General features: G+C 45.6%; 1 protein-coding gene across 5 annotated transcripts in view; it reads right to left on the bottom strand.

Annotated features, from left to right (window-relative positions):
- Positions 1-4,954: 4,954 nt before the first annotated feature.
- LOXL3 (lysyl oxidase like 3) overlaps positions 4,955-22,555 on the bottom strand; it is an 86,470-nt gene continuing 68,869 nt past the window's right edge. For 3 of the 5 annotated variants that reach the window (XM_069977049.1, XM_069977051.1, XM_069977052.1), the window contains 11 exons: positions 22,429-22,479; positions 18,457-18,691; positions 18,194-18,374; positions 16,181-16,335; positions 11,029-11,196; positions 9,124-9,283; positions 8,774-9,017; positions 8,489-8,604; positions 7,815-7,951; positions 7,601-7,712; positions 4,955-5,623 (listed from right to left, as the gene is read on the bottom strand). In XM_069977049.1, the coding sequence (XP_069833150.1) occupies positions 5,550-5,623; positions 7,601-7,712; positions 7,815-7,951; positions 8,489-8,604; positions 8,774-9,017; positions 9,124-9,283; positions 11,029-11,196; positions 16,181-16,335; positions 18,194-18,374; positions 18,457-18,691; positions 22,429-22,479 (1,633 nt within the window). In that variant the 3' untranslated portion in view covers positions 4,955-5,549. Of the gene's footprint in view, positions 5,624-7,600; positions 7,713-7,814; positions 7,952-8,488; positions 8,605-8,773; positions 9,018-9,123; positions 9,284-9,628; positions 9,785-11,028; positions 11,197-16,180; positions 16,336-18,193; positions 18,375-18,456; positions 18,692-22,428; positions 22,480-22,555 lie in introns of all 5 variants that reach the window. The other 2 variants (XM_069977050.1, XM_069977053.1) reach the window with 2 other exon arrangements.

Raw genomic sequence — 22,555 nt, 5'->3', positions numbered from 1 at the left:
TCCTCTCCTGCAGGGGGCAGTGTCTCTCTACCTCCCTGTATAGGGATATAATCAGTCTGGATGAGGTACGGTGTTGATGGGTATAATGCCTACTCCTCTCCTGCAGGGGGCAGTGTCTCTCTAACTCCCTGTATAGGGATATAATCAGGCTGGATGAGGTACGGTGTTGATGGGTATAATGCCTCCTCCTCTCCTGCAGGGGGCAGTGTTTCTCTACCTCCTTGTATAGGGATATAATCAGGCTGGATGAGGTACTGTGTTGATGGGTATTATGCCTCCTCCTCTCCTGCAGGGGGCAGTGTTTCTCTACCTCCCTGTATAGGGATATAATCAGGTTGGATGAGGTACGGTGTTGATGGGTATTATGCCTCCTCCTCTCCTGCAGGGGGCAGTGTCTCTCTAACTCCCTGTATAGGTATATAATCAGGCTGGATGAGGTACGGTGTTGATGGGTATAATGCCTCCTCCTCTCCTGCAGGGGGCAGTGTCTCTCTACCTCCCTGTATAGGGATATAATCAGTCTGGATGAGGTACGGTGTTGATGGGTATAATGCCTACTCCTCTCCTGCAGGGGGCAGTGTCTCTCTAACTCCCTGTATAGGGATATAATCAGGCTGGATGAGGTACGGTGTTGATGGGTATAATGCCTCCTCCTCTCCTGCAGGGGGCAGTGTTTCTCTACCTCCTTGTATAGGGATATAATCAGGCTGGATGAGGTACTGTGTTGATGGGTATTATGCCTCCTCCTCTCCTGCAGGGGGCAGTGTTTCTCTACCTCCCTGTATAGGGATATAATCAGGTTGGATGAGGTACGGTGTTGATGGGTATTATGCCTCCTCCTCTCCTGCAGGGGGCAGTGTCTCTCTAACTCCCTGTATAGGTATATAATCAGGCTGGATGAGGTACGGTGTTAATGGGTATAATGCCTCCTCCTCTCCTGCAGCTGTCTTTTCTCCAGATGTTTAATAAGTAGCAGATGTCTCATGTTACTCTGATACCCCCCCCCCCCCCCCCACCTCTGCCAGAACACAGAGAGCTCTGGTCCAGAGATGCAGCACAGATCTGCAGAGAAAACACACGAACCAGGGTGCCGTATATAGGTGTATTATACAGAGCAGCATGCTGTATATAGGTGTATGATGTACAGAACAGTGTCCTGTATATAGGTGTATGATATATAGAGCACAGTCCTGTATGTAGGTGTATGATATACAGTATAGAGCACAGTCCTGTATGTAGGTGTATGATATATAGAGCACAGTCCTGTATGTAGGTGTATGATATATAGAGCACAGTCCTGTATGTAGGTGTATGATATACAGTATAGAGCACAGTCCTGTATGTAGGTGTATGATATATAGAGCACAGTCCTGTATGTAGGTGTATGATATATAGAGCACAGTCCTGTATGTAGGTGTATGATATATAGAGCACAGTCCTGTATGTAGGTGTATGATATATAGAGCACAGTCCTGTATGTAGGTGTATGATATATAGAGCGCAGTCCTGTATATAGGTGTATGATATATAGAGCACAGTCCTGTATATAGGTGTATGATATATAGAGCACATTCCTGTATGTAGGTGTATGATATATAGAGCACAGTCCTGTATGTAGGTGTATGATATATAGAGCACAGTCCTGTATGTAGGTGTATGATATATAGAGCACAGTCCTGTATGTAGGTGTATTATACAGAGAGCACAGTCCTGTATGTAGGTGTATGATATATAGAGCGCAGTCCTGTATGTAGGTGTATTATACAGAGAGCACAGTCCTGTATGTAGGTGTATGACATATAGAGCAGTCCTGTATGTAGGTGTATTATACAGAGCGCAGTCCTGTATATAGGTGTATGACATATAGAGCACAGTCCTGTATATAGGTGTATGATATATAGAGCGCAGTCCTGTATGTAGGTGTATGATATATAGTATAGAGCACAGTCCTGTATGTAGGTGTATGATATATAGAGCGCAGTCCTGTATGTAGGTGTATGATATATAGAGCACAGTCCTGTATGTAGGTGTATGATATATAGAGCACAGTCCTGTATGTAGGTGTATGATATATAGAGCGCAGTCCTGTATGTAGGTGTATGATATATAGAGCGCAGTCCTGTATGTAGGTGTATTATACAGAGAGCGCAGTCCTGTATATAGGTGTATGATATATAGAGCACAGTCCTGTATGTAGGTGTATAATATACAGTATAGAGCACAGTCCTGTATGTAGGTGTATGACATATAGAGCAGTCCTGTATGTAGGTGTATGATATATAGAGCACAGTCCTGTATGTAGGTGTATGATATATAGAGCAGTCCTGTATGTAGGTGTATGATATATAGAGCACAGTCCTGTATGTAGGTGTATGATATATAGAGCACAGTCCTGTATGTAGGTGTATGATATACAGTATAGAGCACAGTCCTGTATGTAGGTGTATGACATATAGAGCAGTCCTGTATGTATGTGTATGATATATAGAGCACAGTCCTGTATGTAGGTGTATGATATATAGAGCACAGTCCTGTATGTAGGTGTATGACATATAGAGCACAGTCCTGTATGTAGGTGTATGATATACAGTATAGAGCACAGTCCTGTATGTAGGTGTATGACATATAGAGCAGTCCTGTATGTATGTGTATGATATATAGAGCACAGTCCTGTATGTAGGTGTATGATATATAGAGCACAGTCCTGTATGTAGGTGTATGATATATAGAGCACAGTCCTGTATGTAGGTGTATGATATATAGAGCACAGTCCTGTATGTAGGTGTATGATATATAGAGTACAGTCCTGTATGTAGGTGTATGATATATAGAGCACAGTCCTGTATGTAGGTATATGATAGAGCAGTCCTGTATGTAGGTGTATGATATATAGTATAGAGCACAGTCCTGTATGTAGGTGTATGATATATAGAGCACAGTCCTGTATGTAGGTGTATGATATATAGAGCACAGTCCTGTATATAGGTGTATGATATATAGAGCACAGTCCTGTATATAGGTGTATGACATATAGAGCACAGTCCTGTATGTAGGTGTATGATATATAGAGCACAGTCCTGTATGTAGGTGTATGATATATAGAGCACAGTCCTGTATGTAGGTGTATGATATACAGTATAGAGCACAGTCCTGTATGTAGGTGTATGATATATAGAGCACAGTCCTGTATGTAGGTGTATGACATATAGAGCACAGTCCTGTATGTAGGTGTATGATATATAGAGCACAGTCCTGTATGTAGGTGTATGATATACAGTATAGAGCACAGTCCTGTATGTAGGTGTATGACATATAGAGCAGTCCTGTATGTATGTGTATGATGTATAGAGCACAGTCCTGTATGTAGGTGTATGATATATAGAGCAGTCCTGTATGTAGGTGTATGATGTATAGAGCACAGTCCTGTATGTAGGTGTATGATATACAGTATAGAGCACAGTCCTGTATGTAGGTGTATGATATATAGAGCACAGTCCTGTATGTAGGTGTATGATATATAGAGCACAGTCCTGTATGTAGGTGTATGATATACAGTATAGAGCACAGTCCTGTATGTAGGTGTATGACATATAGAGCAGTCCTGTATGTAGGTGTATGATGTATAGAGCACAGTCCTGTATGTAGGTGTATGATATACAGTATAGAGCACAGTCCTGTATGTAGGTGTATGACATATAGAGCAGTCCTGTATGTATGTGTATGATATATAGAGCACAGTCCTGTATGTAGGTGTATGATGTATAGAGCACAGTCCTGTATGTAGGTGTATGATATATAGAGCACAGTCCTGTATGTAGGTGTATGATATACAGTATAGAGCACAGTCCTGTATGTAGGTGTATGACATATAGAGCAGTCCTGTATGTAGGTGTATGATGTATAGAGCACAGTCCTGTATGTAGGTGTATGATATACAGTATAGAGCACAGTCCTGTATGTAGGTGTATGACATATAGAGCAGTCCTGTATGTATGTGTATGATATATAGAGCACAGTCCTGTATGTAGGTGTATGATGTATAGAGCACAGTCCTGTATGTAGGTGTATGATATATAGAGCACAGTCCTGTATGTAGGTGTATGATATATAGAGCACAGTCCTGTATGTAGGTGTATGATATATAGAGCACAGTCCTGTATGTAGGTGTATGATATATAGAGCACAGTCCTGTATATAGGTGTATGATATATAGAGCACAGTCCTGTATATAGGTGTATGATAGAGCAGTCCTGTATGTAGGTGTATGACATATAGAGCAGTCCTGTATGTAGGTGTATGATATACAGTATAGAGCACAGTCCTGTATGTAGGTGTATGATATATAGAGCACAGTCCTGTATGTAGGTGTATGATATATAGAGCGCAGTCCTGTATGTAGGTGTATGATATATAGAGCACAGTCCTGTATATAGGTGTATGATATATAGAGCACAGTCCTGTATGTAGGTGTATGATATATAGAGCACAGTCCTGTATATAGGTGTATGACATATAGAGCACAGTCCTGTATATAGGTGTATGATATACAGTATAGAGCACAGTCCTGTATGTAGGTGTATGATATACAGTATAGAGCACAGTCCTGTATGTAGGTGTATGATATATAGAGCAGTCCTGTATGTAGGTGTATGATATATAGTATAGAGCACAGTCCTGTATGTAGGTGTATGATATATAGAGCACAGTCCTGTATGTAGGTGTATGATATATAGAGCACAGTCCTGTATGTAGGTGTATTATACAGAGAGCACAGTCCTGTATATAGGTGTATGATATATAGAGATTATTCCTCCACGTAGGTGTATTATACATAGATTATTCCTGTTTATAGGTGTACTATCTATAGCGCAGTGTCCTGTGTATTATACCGCCTGTATGAGATGATACTTCCGCCTTCACTTGCCTGTTTGTAGTAATGCACCGCAGTCACCAGTTCAATATGGAAGAATTTATGAGACAAAAACCCACAACTTTTAGTAGCACAAATAGCCGGCGCTTAGTGTGAGCACCTGTGAGGAGCCGGCTGACAAGGTGTAAACATTGGAGGACCAGCAGAGGACTTTGTGTTAGTAGCACCCATGCGTTGTGCAGTACACGAGTGGCGGATCCATGTGTACACAGCTATAAATCTCCAGCACACGGAGCCGTCAGCTGTTGGGACGGGTTGTGAAGATGCAGAGGTCCAGGAGGAACATCTGAGTACCGCTCACAGCCTCTTCTGTGGCTTCTCAAGGGTTCTTGTTGGCTGGTCATCAGAAGAAGCAGCTTATACAATGTCATGTGGGGTTCACCTTACATCCCTTCTTTGTGCACCTCAACATCAACAACGTGACTGGCACCAAGAGATGGACACAAGAGAAGATGCTGCCAGTACATAGATGGTGCACGAGATGACACCAGGCGGTGGACACCCACATCACTTGTCCCCAGCAGTGGCCGATCTCTCCCGTAAATGACCATGCAGGGGGTTCTTGGGAAGGAATTCTTGAAGGATGTTTGCGGGAGGTAAAGTAACGATGGCAGTCGAGTTAAAGGATCTGATTGTTGAGCTGTCCCCTGTACTGTTCAAAACGCTTGTTCGCCTCTTCACTAAGAGCATCGCCTAAAACAACACAAGATGCAGAATGGAGTCACACAAGTGTCTGCTGGTGGAGGATCACATAGATAGTGGGGGGCTGTGTTATGTCAGCTCTCTGCTCATACTTGGTGTCTATAACTAGACATTTAAGGAGGTGGTTCTCATGAGGTGTACGAGAGCATGACGTCACCTAGCTTCGGCCTCCTCAAGGCAGTGACATGATCTTGTAGCTGCGGCCTTCTAAGAGGCAGTGACGCCACCTCCTAGCTGTGGCCTCCTCAGAGGCAGTGACGCCACCTCCTAGCTGTGGCCTCCTCAAAGACACCGAGATCACCTCCTAGCTGTGGCCTCCTCAAAGACACCGAGATCACCTTCTAGCTGTGGCCTCCTCACAGACACCGAGATCACCTCCTAGCTGTGGCCTCCTCAGAGGCAGTGACATGACCTTCTAGCTGTGGCCTCCTCACAGACACCGAGATCACCTTCTAGCTGTGGCCTCCTCACAGACACCGAGATCACCTCCTAGCTGTGGCCTCCTCAGAGGCAGTGACATGACCTTCTAGCTGTGGCCTCCTCACAGACACTGAGATCACCTTCTAGCTGTGGCCTCCTCACAGACACCGAGATCACCTTCTAGCTGTGGCCTCCTCACAGACACCGAGATCACCTCCTAGCTGTGGCCTCCTCAGAGGCAGTCACATGACCTTCTAGCTGTGGCCTCCTCACAGACACTGAGATCACCTTCTAGCTGTGGCCTCCTCAGAGGCAGTGACATGACCTTCTAGCTGTGGCCTCCTCACAGACACCGAGATCACCTTCTAGCTGTGGCCTCCTCACAGACACTGAGATCACCTTCTAGCTGTGGCCTCCTCACAGACACCGAGATCACCTTCTAGCTGTGGCCTCCTCACAGACACCGAGATCACCTTCTAGCTGTGGCCTCCTCACAGACACCGAGATCACCTTCTAGCTGTGGCCTCCTCACAGACACCGAGATCACCTTCTAGCTGTGGCCTCCTCACAGACACCGAGATCACCTTCTAGCTGTGGCCTCCTCACAGACACCGAGATCACCTTCTAGCTGTGGCCTCCTCAGAGGCAGTGACATGACCTTCTAGCTGTGGCCTCCTCACAGACACTGAGGTCCCCTTATAGCTTCGGCCTTCTCAAAGACAGTGACATCATTTATATGTGGCCTCAAAGGCTTTGGGGTAACCTTCTAACTGTGGACTCCTAAGAGGCAGAGACATCGCCTTCTAGCTTCAGCACCCTAAGAGACACTGACATCACCCTCAAGCATTGGCCTCTTCAGAGGCATTTATGTCACCTTTTAGCTGTGGTCTCCTCCGGGGCAGTGACTTCACTTTCTAGCTGTATTCTCCTTGTGGGCACTGACATTAAGTTTTAGCTGTGGCCTCCCTTAGAGACACTGATGTCACCTTCTAGCTGTGGCTCCTTCAGCGGCAGTGACATCCCCTATCTGTGGCCCCCTCCTTAAAAGAACGACTAATTAAGATGGCACTGAAGTGATGAGCATGTACACCTGCTCTACGTAGAGGTCACGTCTGTCTTCAGCATGGCTGCGGGTCTTCTGTACTACTCCTGAACTATATTTTATGATCTGGTAGACAAGACCAAATTGCTGTAAATAATCGGAGTCAAGAGAAGACGCCAGCAGGGAACGTTTTCTCTGCTTTCTGGCGTCTGATGACTCTGGAAGCTGTTTAGACTCGTGTTGCCCTGGGGCCAAAGCTCCTAACATGTTCCACCCAACAAGACATTTAATGCTTAGAATATTTCCTGATCTAATTCACTGTAACAGAGGGTGAAATGTAAAGCAGCGCCTTACACAGGGGGGGAATCCTGCCTCACTACACCACCCATGTGACCCATATCAGTAATACCTACCATTACTGGCCATGTATCGCCAGTCTGATGTTGTACCATCTGCCAACATGTTGCATTTGACCCTGTTGGCGAGGCTCATTCCCGACCACTCACCTATATGACAGTTGTGTATCCAGATCCGGTGCCCGTCGTATTTGCAGTTACACTTCATGGCGTTGTTTGTGAAGTCGCTTTCGGCCACTTCATAGTTTGGATTAATGACAACCTTATGGATGGAGAGATGAGACATAGTTGAGAAGGTTATGTGGGACAACTGGTAGCCGCAAGAAAAGTGGAAACTAGGAGAAAACACAGGTGGATCTCCTACCTGAAGAATGTAGTTCCCTGGTTTCACATCCGTTATGTCGATCCACTGACAGTCAATGTCATGACGATACAAATCCCAACATCCCACGGTGATGCCCTGTTCCCCAAAGTTGGCGCATTCGTACCTTTTACTGACCACTGCCAAGAGAACGGGTGTAGCTTTAGATAACTGGGTTATTTCATGTAGAAAACCTCTCGATTCTATAGATCTGCTACCATGCTGGCTTGGGCTCCTAGTAAAACTCCTTGTGCAATCTGTCCCTTGTATTACATAATCACAGACTTAAAACTTGTTGCTGAATTGGGACCAAAGTACGGAACCATTTTGGTGAAGAGTTTTAATAAGTCCTATCCTCACAGCATGAAGAATCTTGCATGGTTTGTAGCCTCTAAGAGGACCTGCACAGAAGGTACGTGCTGCATGTACCCACTGATATCAGCTGACAGTATACCCACAGATATAAAGGCTAACCTTAACCTTCCCAACCATTCGAGAGAAGGAAAGGTGCGCCATAGGGTGCCATCTGTTATATCCAATCTCTGTCGAACATCAATGGAGACTGAGTAAATGGGATGGCTTAGTCATGTTCTCAGCCCTGCTGTGTGCTGATAGGCGGAGATCACACACCTTTACTATTGATTTAAAGGACGGCTCTAGTACTAGTTGTCACTCACAGTCTTGGCACTCGGAGTCCTCCAGACAGAAGCTTGCTTTGTGCCCCTCAGCTATTTTAGTCCCGTTGGGTGTGAGCAGGTCATAGTGTGTAAAGATATCCATGCTATGGTAGTGCCTGCAGAGACAGAGTCCACGTTAAGGGAGAACGACCAACCAGGGTTTTACTGAACTTTTTAAGGTTCCCTCACGTTTCATTTGAAACCTAAGACTCCTAGGAAATATTGGTGACCCAGGATATAACATCACCCTAACACAGCTAAATATAACAGCTCAACAAGGCTTACCCATGGCACTCGTGCCACACCCAAGAGTGTCTGCCAGCTTTAGGCCTAAAATCAGCTCGGCCATTGTTGTGTATCTGGGAGGAGAAGCGCAGGAGGCGTCTATGTCCATAGGGCCAGTTGGCATGGCGAGCAGAGCTGGACAGGCAGTTCTCTTCAGCTGCACAGTATAACATGTGTAGTGGTCGGTCTTCTATATATGCTGTCTCCTGGACAAGAGCTGCGTGTAGGACCAGGTCAGAGGCAGCTGCAAATGACAATGACAGAAGATACAGTCATGGAGATTGTTCGGCGTGAAGACGTCAGAAGGGAACATTGTAGACGTGATTAGATAAAGTGATGGAGACTCTTACTCTCAGAACAGATGACCCCGGCCGCGTGCCTGGTGCCTGTATTTTTGCAGCTGACACTCTTGTGGCGGGCACATTGCTGGAGAGACATCTCTGTGCCGCTGCAGCGTACTCCGCTCATAATCATTTCCGTCACGTTTGTGGCATCCCAGTACCAGGTTTCCTGAGTGGTGAAGTGATACATAACAGCAAAGGAGAAAGAAGCACCCAGAACCAACCCTATCATAGAAATCCCTCCTCTTCCCAATCCATTTATAATACATGAGGACAACTAACTCGACTGTGTGTAACAAGTAAAACTAGGTGGAGAGAACATGTATGGCGTGGACTGAACAGATCTTAATTATCTTTATTACTACTACTGCACTGTGATCAGTCATTAAAGGGGTAGGTCACCAAAAAAATATTTTTCTTTCGAATCAACTGGTGCCAGAAAGTTCTAGAAATTTGTGTATGTACCCCTTTATCAATGCCCAGTTTTATCTGTGTGAGACCCCGCTGTACATACCGTCACCGCATGCAGAGAGTACCCCATGCCGAGCTGTCGACATGCCACCATTGCTTCCTTAGTATTCCAGCCATCACTGCACAGGTAGCCCCAAGAGTTTCCAAGCTTCAACTCCACGCGGCCCTCAAATTGAGTGCGCCCCCCGATAATGCGTATCTGAGTGGTTCAGCCGAGGAGCAAAAGCGATGATACACAATAACAAGGAGAAGACATAAGCCAGACATGGACAGAGAAGCTAACGTAAAATAAGCAGACGCATCAATCGTAAAGCAGTGACAGAGGTTTACACAAGGCAAAGGTAAAATAAGACCCGAAGATCTCCCACATCTTATCGAGGACAGTTTTATGGGTTTGTCATGCAATAAGATATGGGAAGCCATAAATCACCAGTACAACATGATAGTGCAACATCCATACGTGACCAAAGCCAATCCCAGCACACAGATCCACCTGGCCAAGCATGTGATACAGCAAAGTACATACGTGATCAAAGCCAAACCCAGCACACAGATCTGCCTGGTCAAGCATGTTATACAGGTAGCACATACATGACCACAGCCAATCCCAGCACTCACTCATCCACCTGGTCAAGCAGGTGATACAGCAGAGCACATACAAGACCAAAGCTAAACCCAGCACACAGATCCGCCTGGCCAAGCACATTATACAGCTGAGCATGTGTGTGATCGAAGCCAAACCTAGCACACACTCATCCACCTGGCCAAGCATGTGATACAGCAGAGCACATACGTGATAAAAGCCGAACCAAGCACACATGGATCCACCTTGCCAAGCACATTATACAGCGGAGCACGTGTGAACCAAAGCCAAAACCAACACACACTGATCCACCTGGCCAAGCAGGTGACACAGCAGAGCACATACGTGACCAAAGCCAATCCCAGCACATGTTGATCCACCAGGCTACACACAATGTGAGCAGAACAGATACGTGATCAAAGCAAAACTATGGCACCGACTCCCTCTTGCCAAGCACAACATGACTTGCATAAAAGGCGTGGGGAATGGTGGGTAGCTTATTGGATTTTCATGCCCTTGTGTTGTGGGCAGAACATAGAGGTCTGGAAGCTGCACAGATACCTGGCCGTCTTGTTGGCAGGGGACATGCAACAACTGTTTCGAATTGGACAGTTATTTTTATTTCTGCTACCTCCTGACTCCAGTGAAAGTCTGATGAAAGATGCCGGAGATGGGGGTTATTAAGTCTTGTGTCTATGATAGCAGCAGTCATGGTTGAGATTAGTAACTGCACATTGGAAAGGACACAGATACATGTAGCAGTGGAAGCCTCACATAGGATGGCTGATCCCAAAGCCTGTTTAGTATGGTCTGTATGTGGCGCTATCTGGATAACCTATGACATAGGTTCTAATACATACCTGAAGGGCGCTGCTCACAAATCCCAGACCCAGTTGTTGGCAGACTATGGCAGCCTCCTTGGTTCCCCAGCCTTCGCCACAAATAAATCCCCAGCGCTCTTCTCCACGAGGTCCCCACAAAACCTCCACCCGCCCCTCATGATGGCTCCGACCCCCTGCCAAGCGGATCTGAGAGGAATAAGGATCCCATGTTTCAAATCCATTATAAAACAAATATCAATCAAGAATATTTCTTGGACGCCCCCCACCTGTGGTTGATTCTTTGAGTTATCATTAACATTTCCAGATACAACACTGTCCGTTCACTAACTTTCGCTCCCATAGAATACAGTGGAAATTATGCAGATGGCAGATTCCCTGTAAATACTGGTTAGATCACAAATCAAGAAGCTTTAGTGATGGTAAATAACTCATCTAGATGGGTGTTCATACACACAGCATGACTTAAGGTACCCGTTAAGGTACACGTTAAAGTTGATGAAAATGGACAATTTCAACCAAAATGAACACTTGAGTGAACTGTCACGGAGGACGACTGTTTTAGCTGGCAGATTGTCGTCATCTGGAATTAAGTCGGCCATGGTTGCAAGTTTTGGCTGCTGATTGGACAGAAGATTTTTTTCATTCAGCAGAGAAAGTTCCCTCAATGATTATTCGACCTTCGGCCATTGTCAATAATCAAGTACCAGATAGAATGGCCATTATGGCTGTATCATCAAAGCGATCAACCATCAACTTACTGCTATCTCTGATCACCATGTCTACAAGACCAGAGGATGAAATGTTACATCTAAGTCCCCACGATGCCTCTATTCCACATCAGGGTGCATGAGCTGCATCCTGATAGACCCTCAGCTGACTGAAGAAGGAAGTCATGTCCTCCTGTAGGACATGGTATGTTAGCATGGCTTGTCATGTCAGGACAGTATCTGATGGTGGAGATACTGCACATGAAGACCTAGGAAGAACTCAGTGGCAGAACTTTTCATTATGCAATAATAATGCTTCATGTGCCAAAGACTGGAAATAATATTTGGACTTGGAATGAGGAGTCTGTAAAATATTCCATATGTCTGGAAAACTGGCACCAAATCAAGCGTGACACAAACAGAAGGGAATCTTCACAGATGTCCATTTGTGTGCAGGATCAATAGCGGTAGCTGCAGCCTCTAGCAATGATTGTGGACGTCCTGCATTCAGAGGACGTCACCCAGAATTACCACTTCATGGCAAATCTCAGATATGACACTGAACAAGGTTTAATGGCTGATAATACTCACCACTGCAGGATTTTATAAATCTACAGACTTCTACAGACCAAAATTCTGGCATCGCCACATACATGGAATTAGGAATGATTATACAACTCCTATATAATGGAAATCTAACTTGGAGTATGGTAGAAAATGATAGTTGTTCCTTGTGTATTAATTGGCACGGCCACAGAACAATCATAAACAAATGGAGGAAAGAGGAGTTAACGAATGATCAAGATCCAGACACAAACTATCAATAACACTGGAACCAAGAGAAGAATTGTGGAGTGTGAAGGATTAAGAAAAGTGATATGACTGATCAGTCATTGATCTACATCAGCCTAGGAGATGATGAGGGAATTTATTGTAACCATTAAAACAATCAAGTCTATGGGGTTTCATGTCAGGTAATAAAGCTGATGGCATCCTCTAAGGACTTTTGGCCGGGTTTGCACAGCTATTAGCCATGAGATTGCCTTTTAGGTGGATTGTAGGAGGATAGAAGATCCTGACAAGTTTCATCTTGCCTCTATCCTAGCTTCATCTTGTCCGTCTTCTGTTTAACATACAGTCAATTATGATTAGAGACCAGAGATAATCTGACATCATCTACCATGAAGCGCCCAGCTGTGACTAAACCAACCATATCCATAGACATTGCTCCTCTGCACCTCCTCTGTTCTGCTCTCAGAATCCCATACTTAACGGGATCTGCGCTTTCTGGACACGATGGAAAGTCAACAGCTTTACAAGAATTAGGAAAAGAAGAAGGCATGAAAAAGATAAAGGTGTAAGAAAACAATAAAAATGTTTCCGAGTGTATTCTGGAGCACACATTGTATTTCTATGGTTTCCTACTGACTGCTGGTGGCACCTCCTGCATTACTGTCTAGATACTATCCTGATGACCTCAAAATGGAACGCTGCTTTATAGAAGGAATAAAGGAAGCCGGGCAAGAACATCATCTAACAACAGATCTGAGAGGCCTCCACCATGATTCTGCTTCTTCTAGCACTGCAGAAGGTGTTTTCTTGAGGAGACACCAAACTACCATGTGGAGATCTACAGGCCATGTAATGCATCCAGGGAAAAATATGCAAAATAGTTCTAAATTATAGGGAAGAAGGTTTGATCATATTAAAGGCAGGATGCCTACTAGTGAATTCTTGACCACTGTACGAGCTGCGATCCATGATTGGAGAATATTGGTCAAATATCATCCTCCTCCAAAAGGGAGCGTTACCTGTCTGTAGACATCCGTTTTGTGCTTCTTGCCCATTGCCAGGACACAACATGGTGTTGGCTGGTTAAGACCCTGTGATGGCAGCCCAGGTGGAAACAGACCCATATCTTTTGAGAATGGGTTGCAATGGTCCACATCCTTGTCCACTTTTTTAATGTACTTGGGTGATTGAGTACTTATCTCAGACTTTTATAAGAAAGTGCTGTCTACATAAGGGCAACTTTTCTTTTTAGAGGATGTTGCAAGGCTCTTAAAGTGGTCGGACAGCATTGGTACCTCCAATAGGGGGCACCAGAGAACAACCTGTTATTCTTCTGGAGAATACTTTGCATACTTTCCTCTTCTAAATCTCATTTTGCTGACGACCCTATGCTCTTGAGGTCTAATTTGGAGGAGCTCGGGGCTGGAGTCTCTGATACAGCAATATTGCTTTATTTCGGATGGATGACTCCCTGTTCTCATAGCTTTAAAGGGGTAGTGCGGCGGTAAAGAATTATTGACAGAATAACACACATTACAAAGTTATACAACTTTGTAATGTATGTTATGTCTGTGAATGGCCCCCTTTCCCGTGTCCCACCACCCCCACCCATGTACCCAGAAGTGTGGTGCGCTATACATACCTGTCACGTGCCGACTCGTCTCCGATCTTCAGTCTGCGATGTCTTCGGAAGGCCGGGCCGAATCCCTCCGAGTGCCGGCCGCCTTCTTCAGCGTCATCGGCTGCTCAGCCGCGATTGGCTGAGCATAACTGTGCCGGCACTCAGGACGCTCGGAGGGATTCGGCCGGCTGTCCGAAGACGACAACGCAGACTGAAGATCGGAGACGAGTCGGCGCGTGACAGGTATGTATAGCGCACCACACTTCCGGGTACACGGGTGGGGGTGGTGGGACACGGGGGAAGGGGGCCATTCACAGACATAACATACATTACAAAGTTGTATAACTTTGTAATGTGTGTTATTCTGTCAATAATTCTTTACCGCCGCACTACCCCTTTAAGTTCTCACAGACACCTCTATATAACTATGCAATGAAGGTACTTGCAGCTTGTGGGCTGTTATCCTAAGAGAAGGTCATTCATCGCTACTGCTATGTGTAGTCCGGAGGAGCTGGCAGTTTCCATTCAGGAAGTTCTGGGATTCTGTTCTGCAAAGAGTTTCCAGCTCTTCCCACCCAAAGTAAATAGACGCTCATAGTCTGTGTATGGAGGAACAGGCACGTGAACCAAAAGGAGCTTCTGTCTATGTGTCCTGTATGCTGATAGATTACTAAATGTTATGCTGGTTATACAGAGGAACATATTTCTGGTGCTGACAGTAATAGCACCACCAGAGGCAGAAGGAGAAAAATGAGTTTGCTGAGGAAAAAGAAAACAATCTGCAAGGAGCCAAAACAGGAGAATGACACAAATAGACAATGCTTGAGAAAGGCAGATGCATCTCCTGAAACGTCACTATTGTATGCTGACAGATTGACATCAAAGCACATATTGGAAGCAGATCCCCAGCTGAATCTGGTGTGACCTGTTGCTTCTACTGTGTATTGTTGTGGGTTGGCACTTGGAAGTCACTGGCGGAACGGTGAGCTCCTATGCTGGCTTTTTCCTTGGTTCACCAGAAGTGTGTGCAATGGGCACATGAGCATCAGCACTTAAACATACAGCTATAGAAGAAGGCGTCTGGTCTGATAGGTCACGTTCTCCATCATGTGGATGGCCGGATCTGTGTGCCTTACCAGAGGAAGAGATGGCAGCAGGATGCACTTTAGGAAGAAGACAAGATGGCGGGAACATTGGGGTGGGCAATGTTTTGCGTCCATTTGGATGTTACTGTGACACGTACCACCTACCCAACAATTGTACACATCAGGTCCCCCCTTCCTTTTCATGGTAGCAGAACCCCCTAATGGCAGTGATCTGCAGGATAATACCCTTGAGGCCACACTGGAGACATTGTTCAGGAACGAGGAACATGACAAAGATCAAGGTGGTGACTTGGCCATTAGATTCTCAAGATCTCGATCCGATTATGTGTGGGATTTGCTGCAGAGATGAGACCCATCCATGTAGGCCACACCTTACAGCTATCACAGGTCTATGGAGTCCGTTGCTCGACAGGTCTTAGCAAGAGGGGGAACGACGACACACAGATCTTATATAAATCATAGAAGCAAGATCCTGTATGAAACATTTAATGGATGATGGTTCTGCAACTAGTCTAGAGATAGTGTGTGTATGGTAGAAACAAGGTTAGAAGGTGCAACAATAACTATGAAAATCACCATGTTCCCAGGGAAGGTTTTGAGGTTAGAAAAGGTGTCATAACCAGAGAGCCACAGTAATCACTGAGACAAGGCAGGGACACTACTGCTTACTGGAGGACACAAGTTTCAAGGACTTAATAAAATTCTGTAAAGAACCGTATACATGGGGTCCATACCCCCAGTGATTGTTTGACTCCCATCTCTCATTGGTAGAGGAGAACCTGAACTGGTTGCCTACAGGACACAGCGGTCACCATCATAGTAAAGTTCAGACCATTCATCCCATCCGCATGTCATTCCTTCCTCCACACTTGTGTCACCTTCACACACCCCTCACCCATCCCATCACTATATGGCTCATCACTGGGCAGATGTGGCATACTGACCGTCTTGTCGTAGCCCAGGTACGGTGTGTTGCACTTGACGGCAGCATCTTCGCTGTGTTTGCAGTCCTCTTGTGTGATGTTCTTGTACTGACAGTCAAAGATAGACTCCTCAGTCCCAGTGCACCTCACCTCATTCATGTGGATGGCGCCCATACCTGTCCGAGAGGAGTAAGTTAAAGGTATAGATGACAGAATGTGATTCCAACACCTAGTCATATTCTTTATAGATTAGGAGCTGATATATTTTTATACTCTGTTCACATATCTAGAATGTCAGGCTGGACCCAACAATCTCATTCATTGGCTTGGACTGGCCTGTTCAGCTCATAATTGCCCCTTGTTTTAGGACTTTAGGAATTGAGGCATTTGGGACACATGGAAAGTGGTCCCTTCCCCCATAGTGTTTTTGACAGGGATCAGCCAGCACAAACACTCAAAGTGACCATTGCTGTATGGGGGTTTCTACGCCGTATCAGCTCATAGCTATGGGACAGATTTACTTGTCAGGTTACTCTGTTCCCCCAGCTCTAGACCACAGTGGATTATATAATATATAATTATTATTGTTCCTAAATCTCCTCAGTCTTGGTTTGTTCCTGGCCGGTGGAGATTATGATGTTGTATTTCCCACAATTCCACAGAATGCTCGGTATCCTGGGCTCAGCATTGCGGTGATATCACTTCCACATGTGCAGCTTATTACAGACTGGGCACAGACTCACAGCTGTCGGCCAGCAGTAGTGATGACTTCCAGATGTTCCTGCTTCGCTTTAATATCCGTCCTGTCATGGAGACAAAACCCCAAGATCCTCTCCGTGCAGCATCTGACTGTGGATCTTCAGCTTCTTGTTTCCTGTCTGGATCCATTGTACTCTCTGCGGACCTTACAGAATTGAAGCGAAGCTGGAGGACAGCATGCTGGGAATGTTTCTCTCCACCACAATTGGTAAACACTGATGGGTCTAAGGTCATCTCATCTAGAAAGGCTATAAATATTTTTTTTTTCCTGGAAAACCCCTTTAAGTTACTTGAATACAGCTGAATTCAAACATCTTTGGAGACCTTTGAGTGTTATACACAACTTTTCAGGGCAAACGGGGGCACTTTTGAATCTGAATCAAATGTGATGGTGGATTTTGTAGAACCAGACCCAAAATTTATTTAGCGAAATTGACTGAGCTCTATCCCTAAGGATGAGAGTCATTAATTCCCACAAGTAATACAGCCACAGCCTGGTGACCACTGATCTATCACATCCTGTCCATGTACCTGGTGATCACAAATCTTTCACGTTCTCCTCCATCCTATGCACACAGATGATGGTTCCAGCACCTCTTTCCTGTCCATGTATCTAGCGACCACTGATCTATTACAACCTGTACCATTCGGTAGTTGGTTCCCGCACCCCTTTTCTGTCCCTGTATGTAGCGACCACTGTCCTGTCACATTCTGATCCATCTTATGCGCTTGGTTGTTGGTTCCCGCACCCCTTTTCTGTCCATGTATCTAATGACCACGGTCCTATCACATGCTGATCCATCTCATACACTTGGTTGTTGGTTCCCGCACCCCTTTTCTGTCCATGTATCTAATGACCACGGTCCTATTACATGCTGATCCATCTCATACACTTGGTTGTTGGTTCCCGCACCCCTTTTCTGTCCATGTATCTAATGACCACGGTCCTATTACATGCTGATCCATCTCATACACTTGGTTGTTGGTTCCCGCACCCCTTCTCTGTCCATGTATCTAATGACCACGGTCCTATCACATGCTGATCCATCTCATACACTTGGTTGTTGGTTCCCGCACCCCTTTTCTGTCCATGTATCTAATGACCACGGTCCTATTACATGCTGATCCATCTCATACACTTGGTTGTTGGTTCCCGCACCCCTTTTCTGTCCATGTATCTAATGACCACGGTCCTATCACATGCTGATCCATCTCATACACTTGGTTGTCGGTTACCGCGCCCCTTTTCTGTTCATGTATCTTGTGAGCACTCACCTTGGCCCATGCGAGCACCAGTCAAGGCTTCTTTTGCACTTCCGAAGCCGAGCTCTCTACAGACTACACTGGCTGCTTGCAGATCCCAGCGATCGTCGCACACAGTGCCCCACTGCCCATTCTTCAGCACTTCTACACGACCCTCGCCAGGGCGGGAACCTCCTTTCAATCGGATGATCTCCTGTAGGACAGATGCAGAAGACAACCATGAGGGCACAGGGTGCAGCAGCAGTAGAGCCCTGTGATACCCTTCGCTCACTGACCTCACGTTGCTGTTGTTGTGCCACTTTCTTCTTCTTTATTGGTGTCTGTGCTGCAATTTGAGCTGCAAATACAGGCCCAAGAGTGCAACTTACTACCACTGGGCTCCCGTCCTGGCAGGCGGCAGAGCTGTTCAGCTTATAGTATTCAAAGGGACACAGAGATAAGTGAACCTCGGTGCCCAGGCACTTCACCGAGTGCAGGCGGAAAGATGGCTTTTGTCTGTCCAGATAGAGCCTGGCATGAGAAATCAAGTCATAAGAAGACTAATGAATACAAGGACAATGGCAGCTAAGCCAGGAGAACTGGAGCATTTAGGATAGTTTCACACCAAAACCATGAGTCCAGATCATCCATATATTGGATGCACTCCTGGTTTTGGCTTATTAATGCAAAATAGTGACCAGAATATGCAAATGTGAACAAGACCTTTGTCTGAAAGTATGTAACAGCCCTGCAGCAGCTGCATGTGGCCAAAACCATGCCCACATGCAGTAGCCAGTGGCGTGAGATGTTTCTGAGATTGTCTGTAACATCCTCTGGCCATTGTACACCGAGCACATCGTAAGAGATGTACAGTCACATGCAGCTGCGAGTAAAGCAAATCAATCACCCGATTCGGCACACAGTAGTTACCACCCAAATACCCCACACACCTTGCATTTTGCTTCCTCTGCACCTACAAATCGTGAATCGGCAAGTCGAGTGGATTGATTTACTTATACTTATGAAGTCTTGTGTGGAATCACTGAAGATTTCATAAGATGACAGATAAGAGGACTGAAGCCCCCCCCCCCCCACCATGTGTTACTTCTTATCTGCCATACATAAAGATAGAGAAGCAGAATCTCATAGGCTTGTCACCGGCACAGATGAAAATAAGGTTTTAAGCCAAAAGAAAGAAAGTGTTCTCAAACCAACAGCAGCTCATAATAAGACGATCACTGGGGAACCAAAGCTGAAGACAGTGGGGACCGTAGGAGTCATGGGTCCTCACACATAGTATAGACTAAGTCTTCTTGAAAAGCACCAAGAAAATTCAGCAGAGCGGAGAACAAGTGTCCCGCAGCCACTTGGTGACCGCAGGTAAGTACCGCTTACACCTTCTCAGTTATCCAACCTCTGTTATCCAAAGACACCTTCATGGGTTATGTGGAGAAGAGGAGAAATAAGGTTAAAGTAAAAATATACTGGAATAGTGGAAAAGACCACTATTGGAAGAAAAGGAATAAAGTGAAGAGCTGTACTGGGAGAGCAAAGGACTATACTGGAAGAGAGAGAACTGTACTGGAAGAGAAAAGTGTTTTACTGGAAGAGAGGAGGACTATACAGGAGAAGAAGAGAAGAGAAGGGCTATACAGGAAAAGAAGAGAAGGGCTATACAGGAAAAGAAGGGCTATACCGGAAGAGAAGGGCTATACCAGAAGAGAAGGGCTATACCGGAAGAGAAGAGAAGGGCTATACAGGTAAAGAAGGGCTATACCGGAAGAGAGGAGAAGGGCTATACAGGAAAAGAAGAGAAGGGCTATACAGGAAAAGAAGGGCTATACCGGAAGAGAAGGGCTATACCGGAAGAGAGGAGAAGGGCTATACCGGAAGAGAGGAGAAGGGCTATACCGGAAGAAAAGGGCTGTACCGGAAGGCAAGGACTACACCAGAAGAGAAGAGAAGGGCTATACCGGAAGAGAAGGGTTATACAGGAAAAGAAGGGCTATACCGGAAGAGAAGTGCTATACCGGAAGAGAAGGGCTGTACCGGAAGGCAAGGGCTATACTAGGAGAAGAGAAGGGCTATACAGGAAAAGAAGGACTATACAGGAAGAGAAGGGCTATACAGGAAAAGAAGGGCTATACCGGAAGAGAAGGGCTATACCGGAAGGCAAGGGCTATACCAGAAGAGAAGAGAAGGGCTATACCGGAAGAGAGGAGAAGGGCTTTACCGGAAAAGAAGGGCTATACCGGAAGAGAGGAAAAGAAGGGCTATACCGGAAAAGAAGGGCTATACCGGAAGAGAGGAAAAGAAGGGCTATACCGGAAAAGAAGGGCTATACTGAAAGAGAGGAAAAGAAGGGCTATACTGGAAGAGAAGAGAAGGGCTATACCATTAGAGAAGGGCTGCACCGGAAGGGAAAACTGGAATACTGGAAGAGAGGAGAAGGGCTATATCGCAAGAGAGGAAAAGAAGAACTATACCGCAAGAGAGGAAAAGAAGGGCTATACCGGAAGAGAGGAAAAGAAGGGCTATACCGGAAGAGAGGAGAAGAAGGGCTATACCGGAAGAGAGGAAAAGAAGGGCTATACCGGAAGAGAGGAAAAGAAGGGCTATACCGGAAGAGACGAAAAGAAGGGCTATACCGGAAGAGAGGAAAAGAAGGGCTATACCGGAAGAGAGGAGAAGGGCTATACCGGAAGAGAGGAGAAGGGCTATACCGGAAGAGAGGAAAAGAAGGGCTATACCGGAAGAGAGGAGAAGGGCTATACCGGAAGAGAGGAAAGGAAGGGCTATACCGGAAGAGAGGAGAAGGGCTATACCGGAAGAGAGGAGAAGGGCTATACCGGAAGAGAGGAAAAGAAGGGCTATACCGGAAGAGAGGAGAAGGGCTATACCGGAAAAGAAGGGCTATACTGGAAGAAAAGAGAAGCTCCTTACCGGAAGAGAGGAAAAGAAAGGCTATACCGGAAGAGAAGAGGAGGGCTATACCAGTAGAGAAGGGCTATACCGGAAGAGAGGAGAAGGGCTATAACTGAAGAGAGGAGGAGGGCTATATCGGAAGAGAGGAGAAGGGCTATACCAGTAGAGAAGGGCTATACTGTAAGAGAAGAGAAGGGCTATACTGGAAGAGTGCTGAAACGCTATAATGGAAATTAGAGATAATATTTAATGGAAGAGTGGAAAGTATAATGAAACGGTGGGAAGCGAGCATAGCCCCAGTCTGCAGATGGGGTATAACTATTGAGAAGAGAGTAGGTAGGTAATATAGGGTAGAGAAGAGATGCAACAGAGAGGGAAGGTTAAATATAGTGGAAATAGCTATAAAGGAAGTATCGCTTATCCCTCCACATTGTTATAAAACGCCCAGTATGGTTTGAGACCTCATTACCAAGTTTAATACTCATTAAGTCTATGAAGTTCGTTCTTGTTATGGCTGAATTAGAAGAGCCGGTAGGTAGAGATTACAGTCCATAAAGCATAGAGTGTAGACCGATCACACAGCAGGGAACATGAGATGAAGAGCACTATATATACAGAGGTGTTTTAATAATGATCACAGACCTATACAGTATATGGAGCCCGCACTGCTACACCCAACATGCAGAGAGAAGACTCCACCAGGACTACCAAAGCCACATCCCTGATGTATTACCAGTCTGCAGTTAGAGATGAGCAGATGTGTGTCTACCATCCTGACACTTTTTTATACTGCCCCGCGGCCTTTATTTTTACGGTATGTGCCACACAGAATAGGCTATTCAACAAGTAAGAAAGTAAGTACCCCCTAAGGAGGTTGGGTCCAGCTGATTGAACATCTCCAGGTTAATTCTGTAGCACCATGTATGAAGCCATGACAGTAGACACCACAGGGGCCCCTACAAGAACTATTGCCCCCCCCCCCACCCCATCAAAGACAATGCACCAGAAGAAAAGGCCCATATGTGACGGAAGGGAAACAACATTAACGCTCTGGAGTCACAATTCTGACTTGAATAGATGACCTGAATAGAGCAGCTCATACAGGAACACCTCCCATCGGGGAAATATAGGGGGGTACGAGGGCATTTTTATGATGCTGTATAATACTACGAGATCACCGTTCAGTGTGACGTAGGTCCAATAATAGAAGGTATCTGGATGGGAGGGCAAATACGTTGGGGAACCATAGGAGACGTAACAGGTGAGTAGAATTGGCCTTTGTGTCAGGTTGGTTTGCTCATCTTTAGCCACGACCTGTGATAAACGCTTTGTGTGCCTGGTACCTGTTGTCGGTCTTCAGTTCCTTCTTTGAGGGGTCTTTCTTAGGAGGGGATCTGTTAGACAGAGGGCAGGAAATCACACAGTGCTGGAAACATGAGGAGAAGTTGTGGACCTTTCCTACAGAAACTT

This window comes from Dendropsophus ebraccatus, chromosome 7 (assembly GCF_027789765.1).
Source record: "Dendropsophus ebraccatus isolate aDenEbr1 chromosome 7, aDenEbr1.pat, whole genome shotgun sequence".
Lineage (NCBI taxonomy): Eukaryota > Metazoa > Chordata > Amphibia > Anura > Hylidae > Dendropsophus > Dendropsophus ebraccatus.
Note: the sequence above shows the minus strand (reverse complement) of the source record. Positions and strands in the feature narration are given on the sequence as shown.